Source organism: Tupaia chinensis, unplaced genomic scaffold, assembly GCF_000334495.1.
Source record: "Tupaia chinensis unplaced genomic scaffold, TupChi_1.0 Scaffold000263_1, whole genome shotgun sequence".
NCBI classification, from domain to species: Eukaryota; Metazoa; Chordata; class Mammalia; order Scandentia; family Tupaiidae; genus Tupaia; species Tupaia belangeri.
Window position 1 is genome coordinate 475,431 of NW_006159743.1, and position 16,729 is coordinate 492,159.

Here is a 16,729-nt window from a genome sequence, read left to right on the forward strand (position 1 = left end):
AGCCAAAACTTCTTTTCTTGAAATTAAAAAATATAGTAAAAAATACATAATTAATGACTGTAGTAAGCTATATAGCATCAGCCAGGTGCTACCTTATAGTATATTCATTCTACTTAGAATTTCATGCCTAAAGTCAGACATGTATTTATAAATACGTATATATCAGCTGAGCTTGCTATTGAATAGTAGTTAGACTATTTAAGAAATTTTGTGAATCAACAAAATGAGGGGGGGAAGAATGGAAAACTGACATAGTGTGGGAGGAGAGTGGGAAACGGCAGAGGGTGAGAAATAAGGGGAAAATATATATACATATATGCATATATATAGAATATATATTGCATATAGTTTTTCATATATATATATATGAAACTAGAAATGGAAAATTATTGATGATAACATGTATGATTAAGCCATTATGCAGTAAAAAATAAAGTTTATACTTTATAAAGTCACTGGGTCATTTTAATTGAGTAATGACATTGTTAAATTTTTATTTTCGAATAGAGTGCAGTTAGCATAGTGGAAAGAATAAAGTCAGGAAATCAAACTAAGAATATATGCAAGACATTATGTCTTAGTCAGTTCAGTCTGTTATAACAAGTTAACCTAAACTAGATGGTGTAAACAAACATTAATTTCTGAAGTTCGGGACGCTGAAAAGTCTACGATCAAGGTGCCAGCAGACTGAGTATCTAAAGAGGGCCCACTTCCTGGTTTGTAAAAGCTGCCTTATTATTGTTTCCTCACAGGGTAGAAAGAGATCATCCCTCTGTGTCTCTTCGTATAAGAACACTAATCACATTCATGAGGGTTTCATCCTCATGAACTAGTTACCTGCCAAGTGCTCCATCTCTGAATTCTGTCATACTGTGATTAGGGCTACAAGAGTTGAACTGGCGTAGGGGAGGGGCCAATTCAAACATTCAGACTATGGTACATGATTATCATTGAACTAAGGCAGTTGCTGTGAGGACAAAGAAGCAGTATTTTGGAGAAACTTAGAGGTGAATGCAACAGGAATTGGTAACCAATAGATAAGTAAATCAAGGAAAAGGAAGTGTCTAAGAATACTGAAGTTTCTATCTTTGATGATTAGGTGGGCAATAGATGGTAACCGCAGGAGAAGCATCTTAGACAGTATTCACAGTTTTAAATGTTATATTTATAATAGCATATTCAAGTGGTTAAATTTAGTTTCTGGTAATAGTATAAAACAGAAAAGTAAATATATTGTTTTCTCATGAATATAGGTGTGATAACTGAGTGCAAGAATATATCATTTTGAAATATTAAAGCTTTTTTGAATTGTATGACTTGCCTCACATGAAAAGGCAATGACAAAGGTTGAATCTTAATTTTCTTGTTTATCCCAAACCAAAAGCATAATGTATACATATTTTGCTTTTCTTCTAGGGTCCCCAAGGGCCAAAAGGTCAACCAGGGCCTCCTGTGAGTTTATTTACATGTATATTGGTTTACCATTGATATGTCTATGCTTGCCTGATTTTGGTTGTCTACTAAATAAATACTTTTTTAAAATTTTCTATTTTCTAGGGTCCACCTGGAGCACCAGGCCCAAGAGTAAGTGTTCTTGGCTTTATTTTATCTTACTATGTCATATTAACTTTTTTTAAAAAATTTTAAAAAGGTTTGCCAGAGGGCTATGTGCTTGCCAGAGAGAAACAGAGTGACAAAGAGGGAGAAAGCTCCCCTGAAAGGGACAGGGTCATACTGCAATTTCTTCTCCATTTCTCCATCCTGCCAGGATTTTGAAAACACACACTTACATTTGGTGTATTTTTCAAGCCGCTGGAATTCAAACTGTATGGTCAGCCATGTGGGATTTGGTTCCACCAACTACCAGGCAACAGGGTGGCCTCATATTAACCTTTCAAAGCTGTTTCTGTTAAATTACTGTTAAAAGGTGTCCCTCATTTGATACAGAGGGACACTTTGTATCAGCCAGCCCAACAACATTAACTTGAGATTCTTATCTATAAAATGGGGTATATCTTCAGCTTTCTTCAGTGATTTTGAGTACTAAATAAAAGTAAAACACTTGGCACCATGACTGACACATGATAAACTCAAAAAATGCTCACTCTCTCTATTTCTTCTTTCTTCTGGGTCCTAGCTTTCTAAGTGTTCTTTTTTTGCCAACTAATGTTATCTACTTCTTAAGTTTTACATGAATTCTTCTCAATTACTACTGGCTATAGAAGCCCTCAGATTTCTCAGGTATTTGCTTGGTATTTAACTTAACACAGCCTAAAACTTACTATGCTTATCTTTAGGACAATGCTTTTGTGACATCAGCTATTACCTCTTGGCCTTTATGTTCCAAGCTTGGTTTCCCTGATGCTCTGTATCCATTCTCATATTCAGCAATCTGTCTTTCTCCTCCTTATGAGAGGTCTTCCCACATCCCCAACTTCACCCGAACCGCACTCCTCCAGCTTCTTGGCCAAATGCAATGATTCTCGGCCACATTTCCTGCCTAAAAGAGATCTGCTATTGTCTACACTATCCTGAACAATGAGCCATCCTACCTCTTGTGAGTGTTACATATTTCCACATGTTATCCCGGTATCATCTGAATCTCTGATGGTTCAGGGTATTGATCTACTGTGGTCCATCCTCAACAGATCTTGAATTTTTCATTTCTCTGTTTTTTTACTGGATCAAGGAATAACTTTCACACAAAGTGCCACAGGGCATAGTATGCTCTAAGAAAAGGGAGACCCTTTTTCTGTGATTTTGTTTAAATCACCTTCTCTCTAGCCATCTGACTAAGTAGACATTGAAACTTTCTTTGTGTAAACATTAATGGCAGGGTCTTTCTTCAAATCTTCGCATCACTCTCCACTTCTCTATTCTTTCTTTCTCCTTGGGGCCCTGCCATGCATAATTTACTTTGTCTTCCCACTTTATAATGACTTTGGTATCACATAACTGCCTTCTCAAGAACAAGTTCTTTTAAAAAAAAAAAAGAGAGATTTTTGCTATAGGATCATAACTTGTGGGCCAATTAGAGAAGTGCTTAGTAAAAATTTTCACCTTCAAGTACCAAATTTGGGATACATTCCCATCTCTTTTAGAAAATATATGTGTTCTCTACACAGCCAATATGAAGTAGGACATGTGAGAGGTTTTTGCTCTGAGAAAAATGTGGACATGAATATATATGTTAGGTCAATCCATGGAATGGTGGTTAGGGCAGCTAGATTCTACATGATTAACTGTGTAGTTCTACTCCTCTACCCAGTGGCTCAAAAAACCTGACAAGTGCATGTACATAATTGCCCAAAATCCCAAAAAGAAGGAGAAATGGATGAGAAGGAACTGTGGCATGACCATTCCCCTTGGGAGAATGAAGGTGGTAATGGTTGCATGACACTGAATCTACTAAAACCAACTGAATTGTACATTTCAAATTTATGTTATGTGAATCTTACCTCAATTTTTAAAAGCAGTTGAAAAAATGAGTGTATCTTTACTAGTAAGAATAAATATGGTTTTGTAAAATTTTTTTCAGTTATATGTATTTTTGTGTGACTCTTGTCATGGTGTAAAAATATATTCCTTCCTTTGGGTCAAGATAAGAAAAGTTTGGAAACCTCTAATCCACTTCAACCCACTCTCTTAAAGACCTACAGAACTAAAGTAACTTGCTTAAGTTCCTAAAGTAGAATTGTTAAAAGTAAACATTTCAGGAAAAGGAATATATATTGACTGATTTTGAATGTGATGACATAGTAGTGACCACACCCCAGTGTATATTGTAAGGTATTTAGAAAATAACTAACTAATCTGGGCTGGCTACACAGCTTAGTAGTTAGGACAACCAGATCTCACATGGCCAACCATGGTTGGAATCCTAGCCCCAGCAGCTTAAAAACACACACTGGGCACACCATGTCGGAAAAAGTCCTGACAAGACGGAGAAATCAAGGGGAAGAGATTATGGTTGACCATGCCCCATTGGGAATGTTTTGTCTGTCTGTCTGTCTCTGTCTCTCTCTCATGAGCACATATGTACTAATTAAATAGTAATAGTAATTAAAATTAAAAAATAAAATCTACAACATAATATCAAGGTTAACCAAAAGTGATTGGTGTAATAAAGGGAAGAACAGGATGGGTAAATGTTTTTTTGTTTTTTGGGGTTTTTTTTTGAGAGGTTTTTGATATTGGGCGCATGCATTTGCCAAAAAGACAGAGAGAGACAGAGAGATAGAAAGCAAGAAATCACCCCCAAGGTGGATGGCCATGCTGCAATCCTTTCTCCTCCATTCTCCTCTCAGGATCTTGGACACGTATGTACACATGCCCGGCATGAATTTAAGCCACTGGGTCCAGGACTCAAACCGCAGTTAGGTACATGGGAGTTCAGCAGCATAGCCATTACGCTAACTGTTGGTCCCAATGTTTTTATGTTTGGTATATGGAGTGGAAACAATAATCATTAAAACTCCTTAAGTAAGATAAGGAATTTTCAACTGATTTATTCCAATTAATGGGTCAACCGTGGGACATGGGTTGCTGAATTGAGAAGTGACAGCTTCTGATGTAGTCCTGACTCCTTAGAACCAGTAAATACTTCCACTGTGGAAAGGGGCATACCTGAAATTAGATGGTATCCCAACAATATTTTCACCATTCAATGATCTTGAGACTTCAGAGGCCGAAAAATAATACTTCTCAAAATACTCAAACACCTAGACTAGATCTCTGTTTCACTTAAATAAATGGTAAGGAATTATTTTTTTGTCTTTGTTTTTGTTTTTGCTATAGGGCACATGCACTCGCCAGAGAGACAGAGACAGAGAGACAGAAAGTGAGAAATCACCTCCAGGAGGGAAAGGCCATGCTGCAATCCCTTCTCCTCCATTCTCCTCTCAGGATTTTGTACATACATGCATGTGTGCTGGCATGATTTTCTACTTGCTGGGTCCAGGACTCACCAGAGTTGGCCAGGTTGGATATGCCCTTCCACACCACCTGCTGGCCTAGTAAAGAATTGTTTCAATTACATTCCCTAAAGTATAGTGAATCTTTCTGTGTAATTTCCCTCATTATTGAGACTGTGAGTTATAGTAAGTTTTAAAATCTGGAAGTATGTCTCCACCTTTGTACTTTTTCAAGATTGTTTTGGCTACTTGACATCAGTATTTTTATATTTACCTATATAGTTACCTTTACCAGGGCTCTTTATTTTTCTTATGTAGATTCAAGTTTCTGCATAGTATTAACAGTGGCCCAAATATCTCCCTTCAGTATTTTTCTAAGGAAGGTTGGCCAGTGATGAATTTTCTCAATTTTTATGTGTCTAAGAATGTCTTAATATTTTCCTTCATTTTTGAAGGACTGCTTTACTGGTTATAGAATTCTTGGTTGACAGTCTTTTCCTTCAGTGCTCTGAATATGATATCCCATTGCCTTCTGACCTTTATGGTTTGTGTGAGAAATCAGCCCTTAATCTGATCAAGGATTTCTTGGACATGATGAGTCTCTTCTCTTTTTCCTCCTTTAAGATACTCCCTTTGTTTATAACATTCAACAATTTGCTTAAGATATATCTAGGGAAATTTGTAGATGTGTAGATAAATATTTTTCATCAAATTTGAGTTGTTCGAGGCCATTATTTCTTCTTTATTTTTTTTTCTCTCTCATTTATGAGACTCCTATTATACATAGGTTGGTATGCTTGATGGCATCCTGTGAGGGGGGGGGTGTCTCTTAAGTCTCTGTTCATTTTTCTTCATTATATCTTCATTATATCTTTCTTTCTACTCCTCAGACTGGATAATGTCAGTAAACCTGTTTTCAAATTCACAGATTCTTTCTTCTGACTACTGAAATCTACCTTTGAGAATGTCTAGTAAATTTTTATTTTAATTATTGTACTTTTCAACTTCAGAATTTTTGTTTGTTTCCTATAATTTCTGTCTTTTTATTGACATTCCCATTTGGTAAGAGATCTTTCTCATACTTTTTTCAGTTTGATAGACATGATTTCCTTTAATTCTTTGAATATATATGAAATAGCTAACTTCAAGTCTTTGTCTTTAAATCTAACATCTACTGTGCCTCAGGGACAGTTTCTGTTTCATTTTTATTAGCCATATGTGAACCATACTTTCATGTTTATTTGCATATATGATAATATTTTTGTTGAAAACTAGACTTTCATTTTATTTTTTATTGCCAGAGGGTGTGTGTACTCCTCAGGAAGAGAAAGAGAAAGCACCCTCCAGTGGGGCATGGTCATGCTGCAGTTCTTTTTTTTTTTTCATTTCTCCATCCCATTGGGATTCTGGGCATGCACATACACATACCTGTTGTATCCCGCAAGCTGTAGGGTTGGAGTTTGAGCCATGGTCAGCCTCGTGGGACCCAACTTTCTGTGCACAGCACTTAACTACCATGCTATAGGGCCAGCCTCCTAAAACTGGATGTTTTAAGTAGTACAGAGTGGCATCTCTGAAAATCAGATTATTTCCTCCATCTGAATTTGTTGTTATAGCTATTTGTTGTCGTTGGTTTGTTTAGTGACTTTTCTGAATTTTATAAAGTCTGCATTTTTTGACATATGTGAGCACTAAAGTTTCTGCTCAGTTAGCTTAGTGATCAGTTTATTTCCTTAAGAGATTTCTCAAGAGATTTTTGTTACAGGCTAGAAACAGTAGTCTCCTAGTTTTTCCCATGGGGGTCTGTAAGCATGTTGGGTTGCTCCTTTGATGCTCAGCCAGGAAATTGACAATTATGGCTTAGCCTTCACCTTCTGCTTTCACAGTGCCTTCAGGTCAGCCACCAGAGAGAGCTTCGGGTCTCTCAGCCCTTTCCTGAGCATTCACGTAGCCTAAGCTTTTCAGTCTTTTGGGGCATCTCATCACCCTTTTCCTTGTAAACTTATTGGTTAGCCTACTGTTTGTTCCAACTTTCTACTGCTTCAGGCAGTTTCCATTACATGTTTCTAAAAAATGCTCCTGGGGTAAAGGCTTTTTACACTGGATAACCTCTGAGTCAGGTGAAATAAAGACAGACTTGCAAGTGTTGTCTTCCAGGGAACTACCACACAATTTCCTGGAAGAGAGTCTTTGAAGAACCTCCAAGCTTATTCTGTTCCTCCCTATGGCTATCAGGATAATGGTTTTCACTGTGATTGCAAGCTGTTATTTTCTTCATAAGATAAAATTATAACAAATTTAGTTTAAACATCCTTTATTTGAAATTCTAGAATTGGATACGACCTCATTCTATAGAATAGAATGAGTGTCCCAATAAGTTAAACAGAGAAGCTTAGCTTTATAGACAGAAAAGGGCCCAAGAAAGCAGATACAGAGAACAAAAAGCAGACCAGTCATTTCAAAGTGACTTCCTTTATTGGCTTAAGAGGGGGCTTTCTTACTGTACTGACTCAGGTTGATTTGAATCTCCTATTTTTTGGAAAACTGGTCTTTTTCAAAATTCAGTTTGATTATACATGCCACCTAGCGTAAATGACTTCATTCTAGTTTCTTTTTGTTTGTTTGTTTGTTTTGAGAGATTTTCACTGTAGGGCGCGTGCGCTTGCCAGACAGACAGAGAGAGACATAGAGACAGAAAGCGAGAAATCACCCCCCAGGGGGGATGGTCACGCTGCAATCCCTTCTCCTCCATTCTCCTCTCGGGATCTTGGGCACTTACGCACATGTGCCCGGCGTGAGTGTTAAGCCACCGGGTCCGGGACACGAACCGCGGTCGACTACGTGGGAGTCCAGCGACATAGCCATTACGCTAACTGCTGGTTCCCTTCATTCTAGTTTATCTGGTCTTCTGGGTCCTAGTATAGTAGGCTAGTCCAAAACAGTGATCTCCCACAGACTGTAAGTTTTCAAGACTGCTGGAGAGATGGAAATATAGGCATGGGAATAAGGTTACTCAAACCTGTACAAAGATCACTGCTCTTAAGGAGATTCAGCTCTGTTTCTTAAATACTCCCCAAACTGCTTCAAGCATTTTTGTTTTTGTTTTTGGAGAGATTTTTTTCTGTAGGGTGCATGCGCTCACCAGAAAGACAGAGACAGAAAGCGAGAAATCACGCCCAAGTGGGGATGGCCATCTCCTCTGGGGATCTTGGGCACGCACACATGCACACACGCCCAGCGTGAGGTTAAGCCACCAGATCCAGGACTCAAACCACGGTCAACTACATAGGAGGCCAGGAAGGTAGCCATTATGCCATCTGCTGGTCTTCCATTTTGTTCATTTTTATAATTCTGAAAAACTTAGTGATAGTTTTTGTCAGTTTTTTCCTTGCTTTTATAGAAAAGAGAATTCTAGGAGGCCATTACTCTACTATTTTTGTCAACTGTCTCACTCATCTCTACTATTAATATTTAATATTATAATGTAACATTCTATTATAATTTAATATTCCTTGCGATTAAATAGAAGAACATATAAAGCACTTATACTGTACATAAGTACAGTGATTGCGTCAACTAAAACACTATGCAACTGTTTGAGTTGCAAATTAATCTGAAAACGTTTATAATAGGCCACCATTTTGTAATGTTTTTAGATTTTTGCCACAGGGTGAATGCAGTTGCTCAAGAGACAGAGAAAGTGGGAAAGTGAGATATTACTCACTACCCACAATGGGGATAGCCAAGCCTCCGTGCCTTCTCTTCCACTCTCTTCTTGGGATTTTGTGCACACATGTACGTGCACCCAGCATGTTTTTTCACATTGCTGGGTCCGGAACTCGAGCTGCAGCGTAGCGATGTGGGATTCAGCACTTTAACCACCATGCCACCTGCTGGCCCTGTACCACCATCTTTCCTTGAGTATTTGGCTGATATTTTCTTAATATTGAGTAGAAGTGAGCCTGTCATTTCAAGAAAAATAACTGACAGAATTTTATACTGATGATAGATTTCAAGCTTCCAAGCAAAAGTAAGAATTCGGGAAAACTTGTATGTGTCATTATAAATTTGACGACTTCCAGTTTCTATATTTTTCTGATTAGATCGGCAATGATGCTAACAAACAAAATATTTAATATTAAATAATGAAATGTGTCAGTATTTGGAAGATATGTATAATTCCATGAACCAGTATTTACTGAAAGATCAATACATGATGCTAACAAAATCATGTATAAGTAAAAGATCATATGACAGTTTAAGATAGAGTGATAGATTTTAATATAAAGGTTCACAACAAACCTTTAAGAAATGACCACTTGTCAAGTTTGGGTATAGTGTCAGAGAAGAATATCCTTAATTATCTGAAAAGACTATAAACTACCCCTCTTTTTCTGACTGCATGCCTCTTTGAGACCAGATTTTCTTCATATATTTCGCCAAAATTATGTATCACAACTGATTGAGTACAGGAGCAGATATAAAAACTTAGCTGTCGGGGACCAGCAGGTGGCATGGCGGGTAAGGTGCTTGACACTCCCACATGGCCAACCACGGTTCGAGTCCCAGACCTAGCGGCTTCCTTTCTCCCTTTAAAAAAACCTCTCTCTCTCTCTCTCTCTCTCTCTCTCTCTCTGTGTGTGTGTGTGTGTGTGTGTGTGTGTGTTTCTCTCTGGCCAAATTAAAATAAATGAATGAATAAATAAAATTAAATAAATAATAATTTTTTAAAAGTTTAGCTGTCATCTTATTATCCAGACATTAAAGAGATGTACAAAACTGTAAACAGTACTATCCATTTCAGTAATTTTTATTTGTTTTGGAACATACAATTATTTTCCATGAAAATATCTTATATATATTAACATAAAATGAGTTCGGTTTGATTTTTAAATAATTAACACATAGTTTTTTTGTTGTTTTTTTTTTCTTTTTTTCTCTTTTTTGGAGAGGTTTTTGCTATAGGGTGTGTGTGCTCACCAGACAGACTGAGAGAGACAGAGAGACAGAAAGCGAGAAATCACCCCCCAGGGGGGATGACCATGCCTCAGTCCCTTCTCCTCCATTCGCCTCTCAGGATCTTGGGCACACACGCACACGCGTCTGGCATGAGTTTAAGCCGCCGGGTCCGGGACTTGAACCACTGTCGACTACGTGGGAGTCCAGCGACATAGCCATTACGCTAACTGCTGGTCCCAGTTTTTATATTTATCTTTTAAATTTTGCTATGGTAAATATCAAAATTTATAACTCACATAAACAAAAGTTATTTGAAGCCCTTAATAATATTTTAATATGCAAAAAAGTTCTGATTCCAAAGTGTTGAATAATTGCTATGCTAGGTCTTCTGAGTAAAACTCTTAATCACCAACAGGAGACCAAGTGAAAAATTTAAAAATGGCTGTTGTTTTCCATTTACTTCACTTTCCCACGCTTAGTGCTAATATTTTTGTGTGGCCTGTATCCAAAGTCTACTCATGCATGCAGGCAAGGTGGTCAGAATTAGTCAATCTGCAGGAAACATTTTAGGCAGACCCTTTCTGCTTCTTGCATAGGCTGTGATCCTTCTGTCTCATGGCCTTTGCACAAGGTTTTTAATTCTACCTGAAAAGCTTGCCTACCTATTCCCTAACAATTCTTATTTATTCTCCAGATTTCATAACAAATGTCACTACCTCAGGGAAGCCTTCCCAGACCTATTCCTTCAGACCTTTACGTCTTTCAGATTTGATTGACTCCCTAATCTCTCTCATAGGTTCATGTACTTTTCTTTCATATCAAAATTTGCGATTGTGTAAGTTTTAGATGATTTGATTAATACCAGTCTTCCCTCTTAACTTAAGCTCCACAAGGACAAGTTTCTTTTTTTGCTTACCATGTTATCCTCAGTGTGCATCACAGGGTTTGGCAGTATATACATGCAGAATGAGTTCATTTTTGTCCCAATATGAAAACCACATGTTGAGTCAAGGAAGAGAGCATTTTATTGATTGTTCCATCATTTGAAATAGTTTTTCAAATTACCAACCATGAGTTACGAGAGATCTGTTGAAAATAGTTTCTATTGCTTGGACCTCCAAGTAAAAAGATATCTTAGCAGTATAATAATTGTAGGAAATTAGTTGCTTGGTTCACTTACACAGATACCATTTACCAGAACCTTCTGACTCATACTTAGTTCCTAAACTTTCTTTTTAGAGTTATAAAAAATACCTTTATTAATGGTTGTGTTGAGTCCTTCTCTAAAAATATCTTTTATTAAATGCAGGAGGAGATTGGATTCATGCTGTATTATTTCTTTTGGGACTAATGGTACATTTTCCAACTTCAGAAATTGTTTTTAAGACCACAAAAGTATCAGATTAAACTAATGTGGTGACTACCTCAGGACAGTAGTATTTTATTCTGTTTTCTTTCCAAGAATGTAACTGTTAAAAATTACTACAGTTATTTATTCTTCACTTCACAATTTATTAACTGAAGGGATCATATTTCATTCTTCTTCCATTGGGGTGACTGTGGGTGTGTGTCTTCATGCAGGAGAGACAAATAGTTTTTCATTTGAGGGCTTTAACTCTGGTCCTATTTTAATTAGGAGACCTTTGAGATTTGGATGAAGGCAGTATATTGTCCTTTCAGCTAGCCAGGCAATATCTGCAAGATTTGTCTAATCATAAGAGTTGTGAACCACCTTCAGTCTGGTACACTTTAACCAGTGCCTTCAGAATTTACAGCCTTTACTTTAGAACCCTCAGCGTTGATCTCATTGCTGATTCCAAACGGTTTTGTTTTACACAGAAACAAATGGATATCAATGCTGCTATTCAAGCCTTGATGGAATCAAATGCTGCCTTACAGATGGAGGTAGTGTATCTGTCTTTATTTATGTTGGACTCCCAGTGTACAAATTAAACGGAAATTTTTTTGAGGCCAAAATGTGGCCTTATCTCAAAGATTGTATTTAAGACAAATTGATAATGTGAGATTATTTTCAAGTAATCAAAGTAAGTGGTTTTTCTATAATTAAACAGAAATATATACATAGGACATTTTGTAAGAAAAACATTTAAAACAAAAGTGTAATATTATTAAAGGATCTATTTATAAGGAATTTGGTATTCTTAAAGAAAATACTTAAAGGAAGTTATCCAAGGTTTCTTAAAATGGGCTTTATCATCAGTACTCATTTACCTTATTTAAACTCTAATTATTTGATGCATAAGTTTTGAAACATTATACAGTAGGCATAATAATTCTTTAAGTCTTATAATAGCTTGGAACTAAATTTTTGAGTTTTTTTGTTTGTTTTTTTGTAGAAAGAGATTTTTGTTAGAGGGTGGGTGTGCTTGCCAGAGAGGCAGAAAAGGACAGAGAGACAGAAAGCGAGACATCACCTCCCAGGATGGATAGCCACCCTATAATCCCTTCTCTATTCTCAGGACCTTGGGCATGCACATACATGTGCCCAGCATAAGTTTTAAGCAGCCATTCCAGTACTCGGACAAAGGTCAACTACCAGCAACATAACCACTACGGCCATCTGCTGGTCCCAGATTTTGAGTTTTAATGTCTGTTTTAGTGTCAAAGTTAATAAAGCTACAGATATGCCTTTTCATAAATGTAAACTGTTTTTTACATCCTGCTTCAACACACTAAATGTATTAGAAGCATATTTTATTAACACCTTCATCTGTGTTGGTCAGGGAGAGTTTTTAACTATTTTAAAAAAGATTTATTTATTTAATTTTATTTGTTATTATTACCTTTTAATTTAACCAGAGGGAGAAATCAAGAGAGAGAAAGTGAGAAAGCTGCCAGGTCCAGGCCTTGAACCACAGTTGGCCATGTGGGAGTCCAGCGCCTCTAACCACTATGGTACCTGCCAGCCCCCAGGAAGAAGTTTTTGCTTATATGAATTTTTTTTTTCTTTTTTGAGAGGTTTTTTGCTATAGGGCACCAGAAAGACAGAGAGAGACAGAGAGACAAAAAGTGAGAAATCACCCCCTGGGGGAATGGCCATGCCACAATCCCTTCTCCTCCATTCTCCTCTCGGGATCTTGGGCACGCACGCACATGCACCCGGTGTGAGTTTAAGCCACTGGCTCCAGGACTCAAACCATGGTCAACTACATGGGAGTCCAGTGACATAGCCATTACACTAACTGCTGGTCCCACTTGCTTATATGATTCTTATGATGACTTGGCAGAGCTACCAGAATACTGAAGTGACTTTAATCGAGCACAGTGCAGAGATTTTCAAAACCCTGAACTACCTTAGCAATTTACTGCACAGCATCAAGAATCCTGTTGGCACCCGAGATAACCCGGCACGAATCTGCAAGGATTTGCTTGACTGTGAACACAAAGTATCAGATGGTAAGGTCTTGGTTTCCTCAAACTCTGATGTCAAATTTCGTTTCCTCATTTCTGTGTGTTTGAGATGTGCAACGTGTTCATTCCAAATTTTAGTCAGTTCTTAGCAGAAGTTGTGTTAATGTCATCAAAAATAAACATGCTTTAGATTTCACCCCACCCCCCACTCTATCATTTGCTTCCACAGTGTACTTGAAATACAACACATTCATGTGGAAAATTAGAATGGGTAGGAAGACATTTGGGTTGACAGATAGGAGCTCTTATCAGAACTTAGTCATTCAGGACCATCAAAGTTGACAACATAAAGATTTCATAGACCTCCCTTCACCACACTCCCTAAAAACACAATTTTTACACAAAATGAAGTAACTGCCCCATTCTAAAATCAGTGATCATAAAGATGAATTGATTTGCCATACTTCAAAGTTTTCTCATCCTTCACAGATACTTGATTAACTAGAGTGCAAAAATGAATTTAGAGTACAACCATGAAGGAAAGGTTTAACATGAAAAGGAGCAGTAATCAGCTAAATAGGAAAAATTGTATCTGCTATACATTGCCATTTTTACAATTTTTTATTTGGTCTGTGATCAGCTGTACAATCAATTGTATCATTTTTTGCTAAAAATTCTAACCCTAACACCATGACACGTATACTGATTTAAAAATAAACTATGCCATATTTTTCATGTGAGTTAATAGTAATCCTTATTTTAATTGTATGTATATGTTTTATGTTTATATATATATTTATGTATATACATACAACACACACGTACACACGTATATATTCTTGTCCAAAAATACCTTTTTTTTTCCTTTTTTTGGAGAGTTTTTTGATATAGGGCATGTGCACTCACCACAAAGACAAAGAGACAAAGAGATAGAAAGTAAGAAATCACACCCCGGGGGGATGGCCATGCCGCCATCCCTTCTCCATTCTCCTCTCGGGATCTTGGGCATGCACACACATGCGTCTGCGGTGAGTTTAAGCCACTGGGTCTGGGATGCAAACCACGGTCGACTACATGGGAGTCCAGTGACATAGCCATTATGTTAACTGCTGATCCCAAAATACCTTATTTCAATCTAGAAGTGCAATGAAAATTTTCACTTTACTTATATTAATAAAATACTTAACTTCTACAGGTATTTCTTGTCTTGGGTCAATATAAAATCTAAAAAATATAATTACAGCTATCTATAATAATGCTAAGTTTGATTCTTTGCCATTTTTTAAAATTATTTTTTAATTTTATTTATTCATTCATTTATGTTAATTTGACCAGAGAAAGACACACACACAGAGAAGGAAAGTGAGAAAGTAAGCCACCAGGTCTGGGACTCCATCTGTGGTTGGCCATGTGGGAGTGTCCATCACCTTAACCACCACAACACCTGCTGGTCCCTAATTCTTTGCCATTTTTCAGGGTGCAAAAATATAATTCTGTAGAATTGAAATGAATAAAGACATTGTAAGACTTATCAAATCAGTGTGAAATCTAACTCAAGTTAGATTTAATTTTGCCATAGGGCACATTTTTTTTTCCAAAAAGGAAATAGAGTGGGGATAAGTGAGAAAGAACCTCCCATGGCAGATGGTCACATCGCAATCCCTTCTCCTCCATGTCTCCCTCCTTTTGGTATTTTGGGCATGCATGCACAAGTGCCCAGCATGGTTTTTAAGCCACTGGGTCCAGGACCCAAACCACGCTGTCTCCCATGTGTGATCCAGGTGCCTAACCACCATGCCACTGACTAGACCAGTCTGCCTTTCTGGTAGGGAAAACAAGCTATGTGATATGGATTGCAGAAATTAAATGTCACAAATATCAGAAATTAATGTCAAAAAATACATATATTACTAGAGATGTGAAGTGGTATAGAGATAAAAACAGCAGGAAAAAGTGATGTGGTAGAAAGTGGAGTGAAGGGTCTAGTTTTAAATAGAATAGTCAGATAAAGCATCTCTAAGAATGTGACATTTGAGCGATCAGAGAGAGGTACAAGAACAAGCAACAGGAAATTTAGAGAGAGTTTTCTACGAAGAAAAGAGAAACAAATGTAAAAGTCCTGAGCCTAGTAGTGTACCTGGCATGTGCTAGGATTATCAAGAACCATGGCTATAATATTGAATAATACACTGAAACTGTGCTAAGAGGGTATATTTAAGGAATTTAAACTACAAAAAAGGTAATTATATGAGATGATGGCTATGTTAATGGATTTACTGGTAATTATTTCACTATATATATCAAAACATTGTACTATACACCTTAACTATATAAAGTAAAACTTCATTTTTAAAATAAAAATAAATAAAAACTGTACCCTAGGACTCTTCAACATTTAGAAACCAAGGAGATAAGGGGGAAGCAGTGAAGGAAACTAAGGCTATCCCTGAGATAGGCAGAAAACTAGAGGAATATAGTATCCTGGAAATCAAGCAAAGACAGTATAATGGAAGGAAGACACCAGATGAGTCAATGTCAAGTAAGGTGAAGAATGAAAAAGGTTATCGTATCTAACAAATGTAGAGTAAAGATCATTGATGACTTTAACCGAGGGCAGTGTAGATAAATAGCAGTAGTTAAAATCTTATTGGGTATTGAGACCAGCAGAAGGAGTAGTGGTTGAGTCATTGGACTCCCACGTAGTCAACCACACTTCAAGTCCAAGATCTGGTGGCTTAAAATTCACGCAGGACAGGTGTTCATGTGTGCCCAAAATCTCAAGAGGAGAATGGTGGAAAAGGGATTGTAGCATGACTATCCCCCTCAACGTGATTTCTTGCTTTCTGTCTCTCTGGCAAGCGCGTGCACACTATAGCAAAAATACTCATTGGACTCCCACGTAATCAACCACACTTCAAGTCCAAGATCTGGTGGCTTAAAATTCACGCAGGACAGGTGTTCATGTGTGCCCAAAATCTCAAGAGGAGAATGGTGGAAAAGGGATTGTAGCATGACTATCCCCCTCAACGTGATTTCTTGCTTTCTGTCTCTCTGGCAAGCGCGTGCACACTATAGCAAAAATATCCCTTAAAAAAAAAATCTAATTTTATTTAACATCTAAGATGCTGATGATATATATTTGAAGTATCATAATTTATAAGGATGGTTCAAATATATGTTAGTATGTTATTTAAATAACTTTGTATTTTACTATGTATCATAGGAAAATACTGGATTGATCCGAATCTCGGATGTCCTTCAGATGCTATTGAGGTTTTCTGCAATTTCAGTGCTGGTGGCCAGACATGTTTATCTCCTGTTTCTGTGACAAAGGTATGATTAAATTTTGAAACAGAAGTTAGTATGTGCACAGTATTAGTGAACAATGATTCTTATCACTTTAAATAATCATACATTTTCAAAATGAAAGCAAACATTCTCTATCATATGTAAGAAATAAATTTTTGTTTTTAAAAAATGATTAA

The 16,729-nt window shown here is 37.0% G+C and overlaps 1 protein-coding gene across 1 annotated transcript in view; it reads left to right on the forward strand.

The window, feature by feature from the left end:
• The window catches only part of COL24A1 (collagen type XXIV alpha 1 chain), a 322,594-nt gene that overhangs the window by 299,122 nt on the left and 6,743 nt on the right, over positions 1-16,729 (forward strand). Inside the window, exons 53-57 of the mRNA XM_006149476.1 lie at positions 1,417-1,452; positions 1,558-1,584; positions 11,712-11,777; positions 13,121-13,289; positions 16,468-16,577. Coding sequence (XP_006149538.1) covers positions 1,417-1,452; positions 1,558-1,584; positions 11,712-11,777; positions 13,121-13,289; positions 16,468-16,577 — 408 coding nt within the window. The remainder of the gene's footprint in view (positions 1-1,416; positions 1,453-1,557; positions 1,585-11,711; positions 11,778-13,120; positions 13,290-16,467; positions 16,578-16,729) is intronic.